The 12082-nt window shown below is 58.1% G+C and overlaps 1 protein-coding gene across 3 annotated transcripts in view; it reads left to right on the top strand.

The window, feature by feature from the left end:
* The window catches only part of ABCG1 (ATP binding cassette subfamily G member 1), a 69059-nt gene extending 57430 nt beyond the window's left edge, over window positions 1-11629 (top strand). For 2 of the 3 annotated variants that reach the window (XM_027041548.2, XM_053220520.1), the window contains 10 exons: window positions 1676-1821; window positions 2105-2228; window positions 3214-3328; window positions 5265-5449; window positions 5602-5703; window positions 6538-6706; window positions 7517-7617; window positions 7732-7890; window positions 8919-9037; window positions 10664-11629. In XM_027041548.2, coding sequence (XP_026897349.2) covers window positions 1676-1821; window positions 2105-2228; window positions 3214-3328; window positions 5265-5449; window positions 5602-5703; window positions 6538-6706; window positions 7517-7617; window positions 7732-7890; window positions 8919-9037; window positions 10664-10892 — 1449 coding nt within the window. In that variant the 3' untranslated portion in view covers window positions 10893-11629. The remainder of the gene's footprint in view (window positions 1-1675; window positions 1822-2104; window positions 2229-3213; window positions 3329-5264; window positions 5450-5601; window positions 5704-6537; window positions 6707-7516; window positions 7618-7731; window positions 7891-8918; window positions 9038-10663) is intronic. The other variant, XM_053220521.1, reaches the window with a different exon arrangement.
* The last annotated feature ends 453 nt before the right edge of the window (window positions 11630-12082 follow it).

Genomic DNA, 12082 nt, shown 5'->3' with positions numbered 1-12082 from the left:
CTCCCAGGGCTGGGACATTGTTCTTTCTGACTAGTTTTAGAACACAACCAACCAGCAGAGTGTCACTCTTGAGAGAACGCCGGAGAAATGGGCTGGCTAGGCAGGAGAAGGGACAGGCACCGATATTTGCCTCCACCTCCTGCGTCCTGTCTGTGGGGGCCAAGGGTACGTGGAACGGGACCACGCCCAACCGCAAGGAGTGATCCCCAAGAGGACAGATGGTGGACAGGACAGGGCATGCTCCGTGCTGCAGGGGGACCCCAAAGACGAACCTGGAACAACCAGAATGACCCTTCATTCTGCAAGTTCAGTCTGTGTCCCAGAAGACCAAATGAGCTTGGTGGCTCTGGGAAAGCCAACAGGTGCTGTCTGCAGGGGAAGGAAGTGGGCCAGGGCACACACACACCCCCCCACAGCCCCCCTTCGATGGCCCTTCCCGGGAAACCTTGCTGACCTTCTTTCTAGGTTGGGATCCCTCAAATGCAGTGTGTCCTAGAAGGGCCGTGGGTTGGGTTTATTGGTCAGCAAGGGAAGAGCCTGGTGGGATTCAGACCCAAGTCCGTCTGACCTGACTGCCTCCCGGGCTGGGGGGCAGTGGTGCCCCAGCTCTTATCATCACCCAGGCTTGCATTCTGTACTGACCGTGCACCAGGAATTCAAGAGCTGGAGTGAAATTTTTCTTCCCTGGGAGTTCTTTCTCCTTTGGGATGACCTCATTTCCCCAGAGAAGCCACTGGACTGGGGTCCGCCTGCTTCTGCCGCGAGGGGCCAGGATGGTGGCCGTGGTGGGACCTCCAGGGGGGCTGGCCCTGGGCGGCGAGCCTGGTGTGGACGCGGGACAGCGGCGGTGGACCCCTGCCTTCCCAGGGGCTGCCTCCGGGAAGACACTGCACTGAAGCCTGCTGACTTTCTGTTCCCTGAGCCCATGCTGGGTCAGTCATCTGGAGCGGACAGGAAGGCGTCGTCCCAGTGGACTGTTTGTATCCTGGTGCCCAGCCTGCTTCCCGGGGGCCGGCCTCGGCAGGGCCACCGTGGAGGGTGGTGATGGCTTTAGGCGGTTTCCTGGCCTTGCTGGCACGTCGGACACCTGGTTCTTCTATTGACAAGTGCCAGGGGGCAGCTTTCCTTCTTCTGGAGAGACCCGGCCTGCGTGGGGCGCGTCTGCAGGAACCGCGTGCGCTAAAAATGGTGGCATTGGTCGCTGCTGTTGATTAAATGCTCCCTGTGTGCCAAGCCCTGAGCTGGGTGTTTTGGTTCCTTATCCCATTTAACTGCCACGATGGCCCTCCCCTCTGTGCTGGTCAGAAACCTGATCATCCTCTGTGCGTCTGCCAGTCTACCTGTTCCACAAACGGTGATTGGGCACCTTCCCTGACCTGGGCCCTGAGCGAGGTTTAAAGAGGCCCGCAAGGTCACCTCTGCAGGAGGCATATTGGAGACTCCGCCCCAGGCGGGCCTGGCTCCAGCACTGCTTCCCAGTCTCCTGGGCCCAAATCAGGACCTCGGACTTGGAAACTTGCCTGTCCACTCGGCAATGGGCCCCGCTCTGCAGTCCCATCCGTGTGTATCCACGAGTGGGATGCGGGAGGCAGCAGGTGTTTCCACATGGGCCCTGTAGGTGGTGAAGTGTGGTGGGCAGTCCCTGACGGACACTCTGGCCCTGTTGCTCCCTCAGGTCAAGGAGATCCTGACGGCTCTGGGCTTGCTGTCTTGCGCCAACACGAGAACCGGAAGCCTCTCGGGCGGCCAGCGGAAGCGCCTGGCCATCGCACTGGAGCTGGTGAACAACCCTCCCGTCATGTTCTTCGATGAGCCCACCAGGTAATCAGGAGCAGTGAGGGAGGAGCCCCGTCCTCCCCATCAGCAGTGTCCACGGGGGGCCCCACAGTAGCCTCAGAAGTGGGGAGGCATGTGCTCTGCCTGCCCATCTTTTTCTCCTATCCCGGGGTCCCCGAGGGGAGGCCTGACTTCCCTCCCTCTCTCCATCCGCTTCTAGAAGACATGACAGGCTCAGGCGTGCAGCACGGGCCTCCCCAGTGTGAGCTGAATACAGGGTATGGCTGGGGGGTCCCACAGGCATCTGACAGTGCCCCTTGCCTTGCAGCGGCCTGGATAGCACCTCCTGCTTCCAGGTGGTCTCCCTGATGAAAGGACTGGCCCAAGGAGGGAGGTCCATCATCTGCACTGTCCATCAGCCCAGCGCCAAGCTCTTCGAGCTCTTTGACCAGGTGTGCAGACCACTTGATGATAGCCTGAGTGAAGCCAAGTCCCAGGGACTCTGCTTCCTGTCGGTTCCCGGAGGCGTCTTCATTTCTGAATGGCCTCAAGTGTTATTTTTCATAAGACTTTGGAGTCATCGGCAGCTAAGGTGGCAGGGCAGGAAGGGGTTGAGAGAGCTGGCCAGCGTTCTCTCTCTGGGGCTGGTATCTGGCCAAGGGGTCTTGGGCAAGTCACTGACATTGTGGAAGCTTCATCCTCCACCCCCACCCCTGTAACAATGGGGAACACCTGCTTTACAGAATTAAATGGCAGGTTATCACGTGTGCACGACATCATCTCTTTTATAAGTCTTAGGTTTCAGTATTATAATAAGCAAAAAAAAAAAAAAAAAAAAAAAAAGGCCCAGGGATGAAATGTGTATACCTTCAAAAATCTTTCCTAGCAGGCAGTTAGTGTGAAGGGGCAGGAAGCGATATAGTAAAGTAATGCCTGTCCATATAATACCTTCCCTGACTTAAAGTTCCCTTGGAACTTTAACAGTTTGGGGGAGGTAATGTATAGCTGTCCTGAAAGTGAGAAAAATTGATCGATGGATGGGTGGATGGATGTAGGATGAATAGATGAATGGTTGAATGGGTGGTGGATGGGTGGGTGGGTGGGTGGATGAGTGGAAAGGTGGATGGAAGAATGGATGGATGGATGAAAGGTTGAATGGGTGGTGATGGATGAGTGGGTGGGTAGAAAGGTGGATGGAAGGATGGATGGATGGATGGATGGATGGATGGATGGGTGGGTAAACGGGTAGGTGGATGGATGGGTGGGTGGTTAGATGGAGGGGTGGAGGGGTGGGTGGGTGAGTGGGTATAAGGATTGGTGAGTGGGTGGGTGGAAGGTTGTATGGGTGGTGGGTGGAGGGGTGGACGGATTGACAGCTCTTGTTGCTGTACAAAGGAAGACGAGGTCGGTGTTCTCCCTTTCCTTACTTTTTTCCAGCTTTATGTCCTTAGTCAAGGACAATGTGTGTACCGGGGAAAAGTCTCAAATCTTGTGCCATACTTGAGGGAATTAGGTCTGAATTGCCCAACCTATCACAACCCTGCTGACTTTGGTAAGTAGAGCCTTGACCAGCTGGAGGGGAAAGAAAAGGGCTCTTCTCCGCTCTCAGTGGGTTTCTGCTTTTACCTGAAGCCCCCAAATCTGGAATTCCTTCACTATTCCAAACATGGGTCAAGTGCCATCCTGCGGTGGAGCTTTTAAGAACAGATAAGAGGTTGTCTTTCCTCCAGATAAGATACCTGGGAACTAGAACAAGGGAGCTGTTAGGAGCAGAAGTTCCTAATGCTATGCTGTGTTACGCTTCTGCTTTTAAAGAAGTTGTTTCTGGAAAGAAATAACCTTTAAAAATAAGAAGTGACCCTTTTGCGTCGGTTTACCGAATTGTTAAAATGCTGATTTAAATTTTGACCAAACATAGCAAAAAAGGTGATGCTCAGTGTCCAGAGACTACGTTGATGGTCCGAGCTCCTCCTTCTGAGCTGGTGGTCCTGGGATTGGTGGCCTTGGTGCTTGGAGGCCAGTTTCACGGGCCTTGAGATGCAGGGGTGGTGCTTGGAGGCCAGTTTCATGGGCCTTGAGATGCAGGGGTGGTGCTTGGAGGCCAGTTTCACGGGCCTTGAGATGCAGGGGTGGTGCTTGGAGGCCAGTTTCACGGGCCTTGAGATGCAGGGGCCCACACCTCCGTGTCGGCAGTGGTCTCAGGCATTCTCCTCTCTACCCACACCCTCCAGGGCACTGACATTGCCAGCCCTCACTTTCCCCCCACCGGGTCCCCATGCCCAGCACCGTCCTCCACATCATGCTTCCCCGCATAGCTCTCAGCAAACCCAACAGCCTCTCCAGGCTGTCTCCAAAACCAAATGTCCTCCACCTTGCTTTGCAAGCTGGAGTCCCTGGCATCCCTCTTGCCTTCTCTTTCTCTGCAGTTTCATGTTTACTAGACCCCCAAGTTCTGGAGATCCCCGACTCAGTACTGTTCCCCCACCTCAACCCCGGTGCCAGGGTCCAATCTTTGCCAGCACCTCCTGCTTTCCGTGCCTGCTGAGCCACACACTGAGTGGTCTAAAACCTCGTGGTTCTGGGGGCCAGAAAGAAGTCAAGGTGTGGGCAGGGCCGTGCTGCCTCTGAAAGTCCCGGGGGAGGCTCCTTCCCGCCTCTTCCAGCTCCTGGTGGCTCCAGCGTTCCTGGGCTTGTGGCTGTGTCCCTCCAGTCTCCAGGCAACATGTCCTGGTTTATGACAGGACCTAGGAGGGCTTGACCACCCTGGTTTAGGGGTTCAGGCTCAGGGAAAGCAGACAGCTGGTTTTGCAGAGGACAGAGCCAAAAAATCAAGGCCGGGGACTTTGGGCCTCAGCAAGGATGTTAGGGAGAGGTGGGGCCGTGGGAAGGAGGCACCAAGACCTCAGGTCGGGAGCGAGAAGGGGCAGCAGTAGTGTGGGGTGTGGAACCAGGGGCCAAGGAGAGGCCAGTGGGAGCCAGAGACAGGGTCTGACATCCCTGGGGATGGAGAGGTGGGGTTGATGGTCCCACGCAGCCTGGTGCCTCCGGGGCCCTTCTCCACGGTGCTGAAGAATCACTCCCGCCTCGGCCCATAGGGACACACAAGCCCCCTTCTGCTCACCTTCTGGCTCCAACCCTGCGGCCTGAATGCTGAAACAGGCATTCAATTAACATCAGTGGGTGGATAAGTCAATAGATGGTGAGCTAATGACCTCCCAGGCTCCCTGGCATCACCACCTGAATTTGCATTTCTAGGATCCGACATGATGAATGGCCTTTCTGGGTGGGGGGGAGGGGAGTTTAGGTCTGAAAACACACTGGCTGTGAAATGATTTCATCGTGTCACACAGCGTCCATATAATGGGTTGAAAATATCCCCGCCAGGCTAATGGCTGTGTTGTCGCAAAACGAGCACCGCCTGGCTCCATGGGAGGGACCTGGGGGCACCTCTCCGGGGCCCGGGGCTGACCCGCCTGTGTCTCCTGCAGTCATGGAGGTAGCGTCCGGTGAATACGGTGACCAGAACAGCCGCCTGGTGAGAGCCGTCCGGGAGGGCATGTGTGATTCTGACCACAGGAGAGAGCCTGGGGGGGATGCCGAGGTGAACCCTTTTCTTTGGCACCGGCCCTCTGAAGAGGTAAAGCAGGCAAAACGATTAAAGGGGTTGAGAAAGGTAATGCAAACCCCCGGCCCCCCCCCCCCCCCGTGGGATGGCTGCATGCTGCACCTTGCACGCTGCTGCATGGGGGCTCCGAGCCGGGGGGGGGGGGGTGGCGCGTCCCGGGTGGGCGGCTCACCCCTCCCCCTTCCCGCGTGTGTCCCCAGGACTCCACCTCCATGGAAGGCTGTCACAGCTTCTCGGCCAGCTGCCTCACCCAGTTCTGCATTCTCTTCAAAAGGACCTTCCTCAGTATCATGAGGGATTCGGTAAGGGTGTTTGCAGATAGTCTCCCGTGTCTCGTGCGTGTCGGGTCATTTTCCACTTTATTCATCCCGATGGGGCTCTCGGATTGCTTTCCCTGCATCTGCATCAGTCAGTCAGCTTTCCCTCCACGATGCTGCTGTGACAAACAGCCCCCAGATGCCAGTGGCTACAATAGGAAACATGTATGTCTCACTGGTGTCGTGTGTTGGTGGCTGTGGCTTGTGGCCCTGCCTCACGTGTCTCATCCTGGAACCCGGAGCGGACACACGGCTCCTTTTCTGGGACGCGGCAAAGGGCAAGCGTGAGAGAGAAATCCAGGCGGCCTGTAAAACTTCCCGCTGGGGGCGGCAGACCGTCTCCCGTGCGCACGTCCCACCGGCCAGGCCCAAGTGGGAGTGCTCCTCCCTCGAGGAGTCCCTGGGGGCCCAGGTGCTGGCAGATGTACAGAGCCCGCCAGGCGGGAGGTGGTGAGTGACCGGGAGCTGTGATCATGTCCACCTGTCCCAGTGGACAACCTGACGGGCTACCTGCCGAGGACGGCCGAGTGCCCAGTGGGGCTCCGGGACCTACTTGGAAAGTTGGAGGTCTGGGGGCCGCCCGGGCCAGTGTGCTCCGAGGGGCGGCCTCGGATGTATCTATTCTAGCAATTGCTTCTGTTTTCACAGCAGTTAAATGCTGTGTGTGTGTGTGTGAGAGAGAGAGAGAGAGAGAGTTGGTTTAGGGTTCAGGCTTGCTTTTCTGGAGGAGAAATCAGCAGCTGATGCCTCCAGAGGCCTTGGCGTTGTTGTCGTTGCCTGACCCCCGCGAACACCAGTGAGAGCCGTGTCTGCCCCCAGGTCCTGACGCACCTGCGGATCACGTCTCACATCGGCATCGGCCTCCTCATCGGCCTGCTCTACCTGGGGATCGGGAACGAAGCCAAGAAGGTCCTGAGTAACTCCGGCTTCCTCTTCTTCTCCATGCTGTTCCTCATGTTCGCGGCCCTCATGCCCACCGTCCTCACATGTGAGTGCCTGACCCTAGACCCACCCACCAGTGGGGCGCTGAGACCGGGGCGTGGCCCATAGATGACTTTTCTGACGCATACTATCTTGGTTCTTCGAAGTGCCATTTTCTTGGTTGACAGGTACTATCATATTTTCCCTTAGACGAGAAAATACATACCATGTTTAAGCCAAAGGAATTAACCACTAATGACATATCTGTCAGCATGGAGGAAGGCTGATGGGGGGTTTCTGAAAGGTGTTCTGATCAGAAATCCCTCAAATTTTACTGGGGTAGCATGACCTCGTTCCCTTATTAAGGGAGCCTGCTGTGGCCAAGTTTGCCAGCGGGTAAAGCTATTCTGGATGGATTTCTGTGTAGTTCCGGATTGTTTGTGAGCGCACTGCCCTTGCTCACTTCGGGCTGACCGTGAACTCTGGCGTAAAAACCGCCCCCCGGCCCGAGTGCTGCCGCCCTGCACGGCCCTGAATCCTCAGGACCAGCTTGGGGGCTCTTGCCCACGGAAGGACTCACATTGGTCAGTGGTGAGGTTAGCCGTAACTACTTGAGCGCATCACTGAAATAACGCTCAGTCTCCGAGGAGATGTCCTCCGCTCTTTGGTTTTCCGCTCGGTGCCTCTTCGGGTTATAAAACCAGTTGGCAGTTTTTGCAGGCTGGTGACTCACTTCACATGTTTTCGCTCCGTCTCTGAGCGCTGCACGCACACAGGCCCAGGCCGCGGCCTCCAGCTCAGCACGGGGACACCTGGGCGCGTCTGCAGCTGGCCGGGGACGTGCGGCTGACCCCTTTTCCGTCCTGCTGTCTCCTAGTCCCCCTGGAGATGGGAGTGTTCCTTCGGGAACACCTGAACTACTGGTACAGCCTGAAAGCCTACTACCTGGCCAAGACCATGGCCGATGTCCCCTTCCAGGTGTGTGAATGAAGGGGCGAGGTTGGAGGGGGGGGCGGGAATTCTCCCTCACTGCCAGCAGGGGGTGGGGGAGGCAGCCGCTTGCAGGGGGCGTGATGGACCCTGTGCTTCCAGATCATGTTCCCGGTGGCCTACTGCAGCATCGTGTACTGGATGACGTCACAGCCGTCCGACGCCGTGAGGTTCGTCCTGTTTGCCGCGCTGGGCACCATGACCTCTCTGGTGGCGCAGTCCCTGGGTCTGCTGATTGGAGCTGCCTCGACGTCCCTGCAGGTACCGGCGGAGGAAACACCACCTGAGGGCCTCCCTTCCCCCACCTGGGCCGGTGCGGCCGGGGCTGCTGCCCTGCGGGGCTCAGTACCACCCCTCCTCCCCAGACCCCCCTCTCGCTTCGCTTCTGTCCTGACCGCCTGGATCGGCTTCACCTGGTCGCTCCCTGGGGAAGCACTCGCACTGCTGTGGCCGGTCAGGGTTGGTACGCTGCCACCAGCAGGGGCCCTCGGGTGGCACATGATAGCTCATGGAGCCCCCCCACGCCCTCCCGCTAGCTGGGATGCTGTCCCCATTTCACAGATGTGGAGACTGAGGCCCAAGAGGCAACACGGTCTGGTCAGGCTCACGCAGCTGGCTCCGAGTCCTACGGTTTGCAGCCTCTGGGGAATCCACTCCACTACCCCGTGGACCGCCCCCTCCCCAGCTGCAGTCTGTGCCCCCACCCTGCCCCGAGCCCCTCCACGTGCTCTCTGGGGCTTCACGTGCCCTTCACGTGTCCGGCATCGCCCTGCCCCCCAACCCGCCAGCCCCACCTGCTTAGCCCCTAGGGTGGCCCCCCGCTCCACGGACGGGAGTAGCGATGGTACCCCCGGGATGGCTGTGGAAAGTGCTTGGGCCCACCGGCCACAGTGGGTGCCCAGGGGATAGCGCTCACGGCCCTTCCTCCCTCGGACGCGGTGGCAGCACCTGGCTGTCCGACCTTCCAGGTGCTGTTCCTGCTGCCTCACCGCCAGTCACTGCGGTCCCCACTGTAGCCCTGCAGAAGGCTCTGTCTCTTTGCCTCCCGTCCCCTCTGCTGGGGCCCGCTGATCTCCAAGCCCGACATCCCAGCCGCTCCCTGCTGCTGGAGGACGGGGGCTCCTTCGTGCCGTCTTGGCCTCGTGGGCCCCAGCCTGACACCCTGGCCCGGCCCCGGCTGCTGCTGACCCTGCAGACACGTGGGGGATGGCCTCCTGGGGACACTTGAGGAAATCGGGCGGGACCGCCCCTCTGCCGCCTCTGAGCACGTGCTCCCTGTGTCCCGCCAGGTGGCAACCTTTGTGGGCCCTGTGACGGCCATCCCCGTCCTCCTCTTCTCGGGGTTCTTCGTCAGCTTCGACACGATCCCAGCTTACCTGCAGTGGATGTCGTACATCTCCTACGTCAGGTAGCGTGTGTGACGTCTCTCATCACTCGGAGCGCTGTGCGCACAGAGGGAGGGGACAAAAGCCACTTCTCAGCCGTCAGCTACAGGCCAGCATGATGCTTGCATCACGGATCCAAGGCCGTTGGTGCCTTTCATTTTTTTCCCTAAGTCTTATGTGTTCCCATCGTCACCAACACACATGCACACACACACACACACACACTCACACGCACACACACATAAGAATAAAATGAATACTAGCAGTTTGTGCCTTGGAGGAGCCACTGTGGACCCCCAAATTCCGCCTGTTTTGGAGAGCTGCCGTGGGGAGAGTGTTTTCATCTTAGGAACCTCGTTCCTCTCGGGAACGAACAGCACCCGTCACTCTGACCCTGTGTAAATCCAGGAGAAACCAAGTCATGTTTTAAACATCCTACTGTTTTCGACCAAGAGCGTCCTGGCCCCTTGGCACTGTGGCGCCCGGACCTCGTCCTCTCTGCTGGGGGCTTCCTGGCACGTTGGCCTCACTGGACAGCGCCCACCTTCAGAGCTCGCCTCCCCCAGCTGTAGCGACTCCGGGTGATGCCTGAGATCCGAAGCTGGGAAGAAGCTTTCCTTTTCTAGAATGTCAGTTCAGACCCAGATGTATTGTTCAGGAAAACAAAATCAAAACAAAGCACTCGTACAGAGTTTCAGCGATCGGTGTGCGTTCCAACACCAAGAAATCCGAAACCCAGGTCTTTCTTCCTAAAAATTGGTGTTTTTGGTCTGGCACTGTAGAGCTGGGACAGAACGAGAGCTGGCACAGAAGGGTTTTATTTAAATGTTCTACGGTCCTTTGGGGCACCTGGGTGGCTCAGTCGGTTGAGCGTCTGACTTCCGATCAGGTCATGATCTCATGGTCTATGAGTTCGAGCCCCACATCGGGCTCTGTGCTGACGGCTCGGAGCCTGGAGCTTGCTTTGGATTCTGCGTCTCCCTCTCTCTCTGTCCCTCCCCCACTCATGCTGTCTCTCTCTGCCTCTCAAAAATAAGGAAAACTAGTAAAAAAAGATGTTCTACGTCCCTTTGAAGGTGATCAGGTCCTAACTATTTAAAAAAAAAAAGTATGTAATATCAGAGGTGATCAGAGAGCTTTTTAAAAAATTTTTATTTCTTTATTTTGAGAGAGAGAGAGAGAGCATGAGCAGGGGAGGGGTGGAGAGAGAGAATCCCAACCAGGCTCTGCACTGTCAGTGCAGAGCCCGACGTGGGGCTCGATCCCACGAACCGTGAGATCATGTGACCTGAGCCAAACCAAGAGTCAGACGCTTAACTGACTGAGCCCCCCAGGCGCCCTGATCAAAGAGTTTTCAATTCATTTCCCCACCAAACGACTCCCTACTGTGCGTCCAGTTTGGTTTTTCGGGAGGAGGCTCTGGAGGAGACAAAAAGTGGACAGACCTCAGCCAAGCCGCTGGATGTGTTTGTCTTGGGACGATGTTGCAGGGCTGGGAGGTATCTCCGTGACGACAGGTCTGGGGAAGGGAGGGCGGCCATGCTGTGGGTCAGGGCTGGCTGGGGGCTCACCCGGATCCCCCCCCGCGCGGGGCTGCGGGGTCCCCTGGCCGCGGGCAGAGTGTTCACGCTCTGTGCCTTCCTTCGCAGGTACGGGTTCGAAGGGGTCATCCTGTCCATCTACGGCCTGGACCGGGAGGACCTGCACTGTGGCATCGACGAGACGTGCCACTTCCAGAAGTCAGAGGCCATCCTGCGGGAGCTAGACGTGGAGGATGCCAAGCTCTACCTGGACTTCATCGTCCTGGGGGTTTTCTTCATCTCCCTGCGCCTCATTGCCTACTTCGTCCTGAGATACAAAATCCGGGCCGAGAGGTAAAACACCGGAGTGCCGGCAGAGGGCGGAGTAGACAGTGCGGCCCAGGGTGGCTTGTACGATCGCGGCGGCAGGGCCGTGCCCGCGGACACAGGGACCCCCGCCGCCCAGCCCTGGCAGCGCCCTCAGGCCGCGGGCGTCAGGCCGCCCCGTCCACGCAGCCCAGCCGGGCCTTCGCTCCGTCCCCCTTTCTGGCTCCGCTGGGGAAGCGGGTGTAGAGGTGTGTCCGCGAGCAGCATTTCACAACGCGGCGGCTGGGCGGCCGGGGAGGAAGGCCAGCGCCCGCGGCCCCGCTCATGACTGTCGCTGTCACCCCCCCCCACGGTCTGCCTCCTTCTCCAAGAAGTCACCTTCCAAGCCAAAAGCCGATAACTCTCATCCATTTGAAGAAACTGTATCTTTTTAGTACTCGTCGAAGAACACGATTCAGGGTAAATAACACACTTTGCTTCGAGAGGCGAGGGGTTGAACTTCACCGCGGGGCTGGTCTCGTTTTTCGGGCTGAAGCTGTAAAAGATGGAGACACGGTCCCCGGCGGAGAGAAGGTTCTGGAGCTGCACGCGCTCAGCCGCGCCGGAATTTCAAGAAGTCGTGAGGAAAGCTGGAGGGTGAGGTTGGCCAACACCCCCCAAGCCTTCTGTTTCCCCCCGTGCTTCTTATCTTAAGCAAAACTTATTGTTTATTTCTTCCTAACTCTCTGAACACCTTAATTTTGCCTACAACATGTCCAGAAAATTGGCTTTGTTGATGTTTTACCCATGTGTCTCTCTTCCCACGTATCACATCACCTACCTCCACGGAGCTGGGGGTGCTGGGCTTGCGGAAAGTCCAGGGGGGCACACGGAGGGCCGTGAGGGGAACCCACTGTGGCTGGGGGGTGGCGGTGGGGAGGGTGCCCAGACCCCAGAGCATCCAAGGCCCTTGCAAGAAAGCGGCGAACACCGTGTGGCCGAGATGCTTGTGGTTTGGCCAGGCAGTGGACAGGGTTGTGGGCAATGCCACCTGCCAAGGCCCGTTTCGGTGGCATCTCCTCCTTCTCAGCCCTGGCTGGGCTGGTGGCGATGCCACGGCTCAGAAGCTCCTTCTTCCCCGTGAAGGAGGTCGAGGGTGCATCTAGGGGAGGGGTAAACGGCCTCTGGCTTGCTACCAGGTGCCTGGGCGCTTACCAGCCGTCAGAGGCAGTGTGACCGCAG

Source organism: Acinonyx jubatus, chromosome C2 (assembly GCF_027475565.1).
Source record: "Acinonyx jubatus isolate Ajub_Pintada_27869175 chromosome C2, VMU_Ajub_asm_v1.0, whole genome shotgun sequence".
Classification (NCBI taxonomy): domain Eukaryota; kingdom Metazoa; phylum Chordata; class Mammalia; order Carnivora; family Felidae; genus Acinonyx; species Acinonyx jubatus.
Note: the sequence above shows the minus strand (reverse complement) of the source record. Positions and strands in the feature narration are given on the sequence as shown.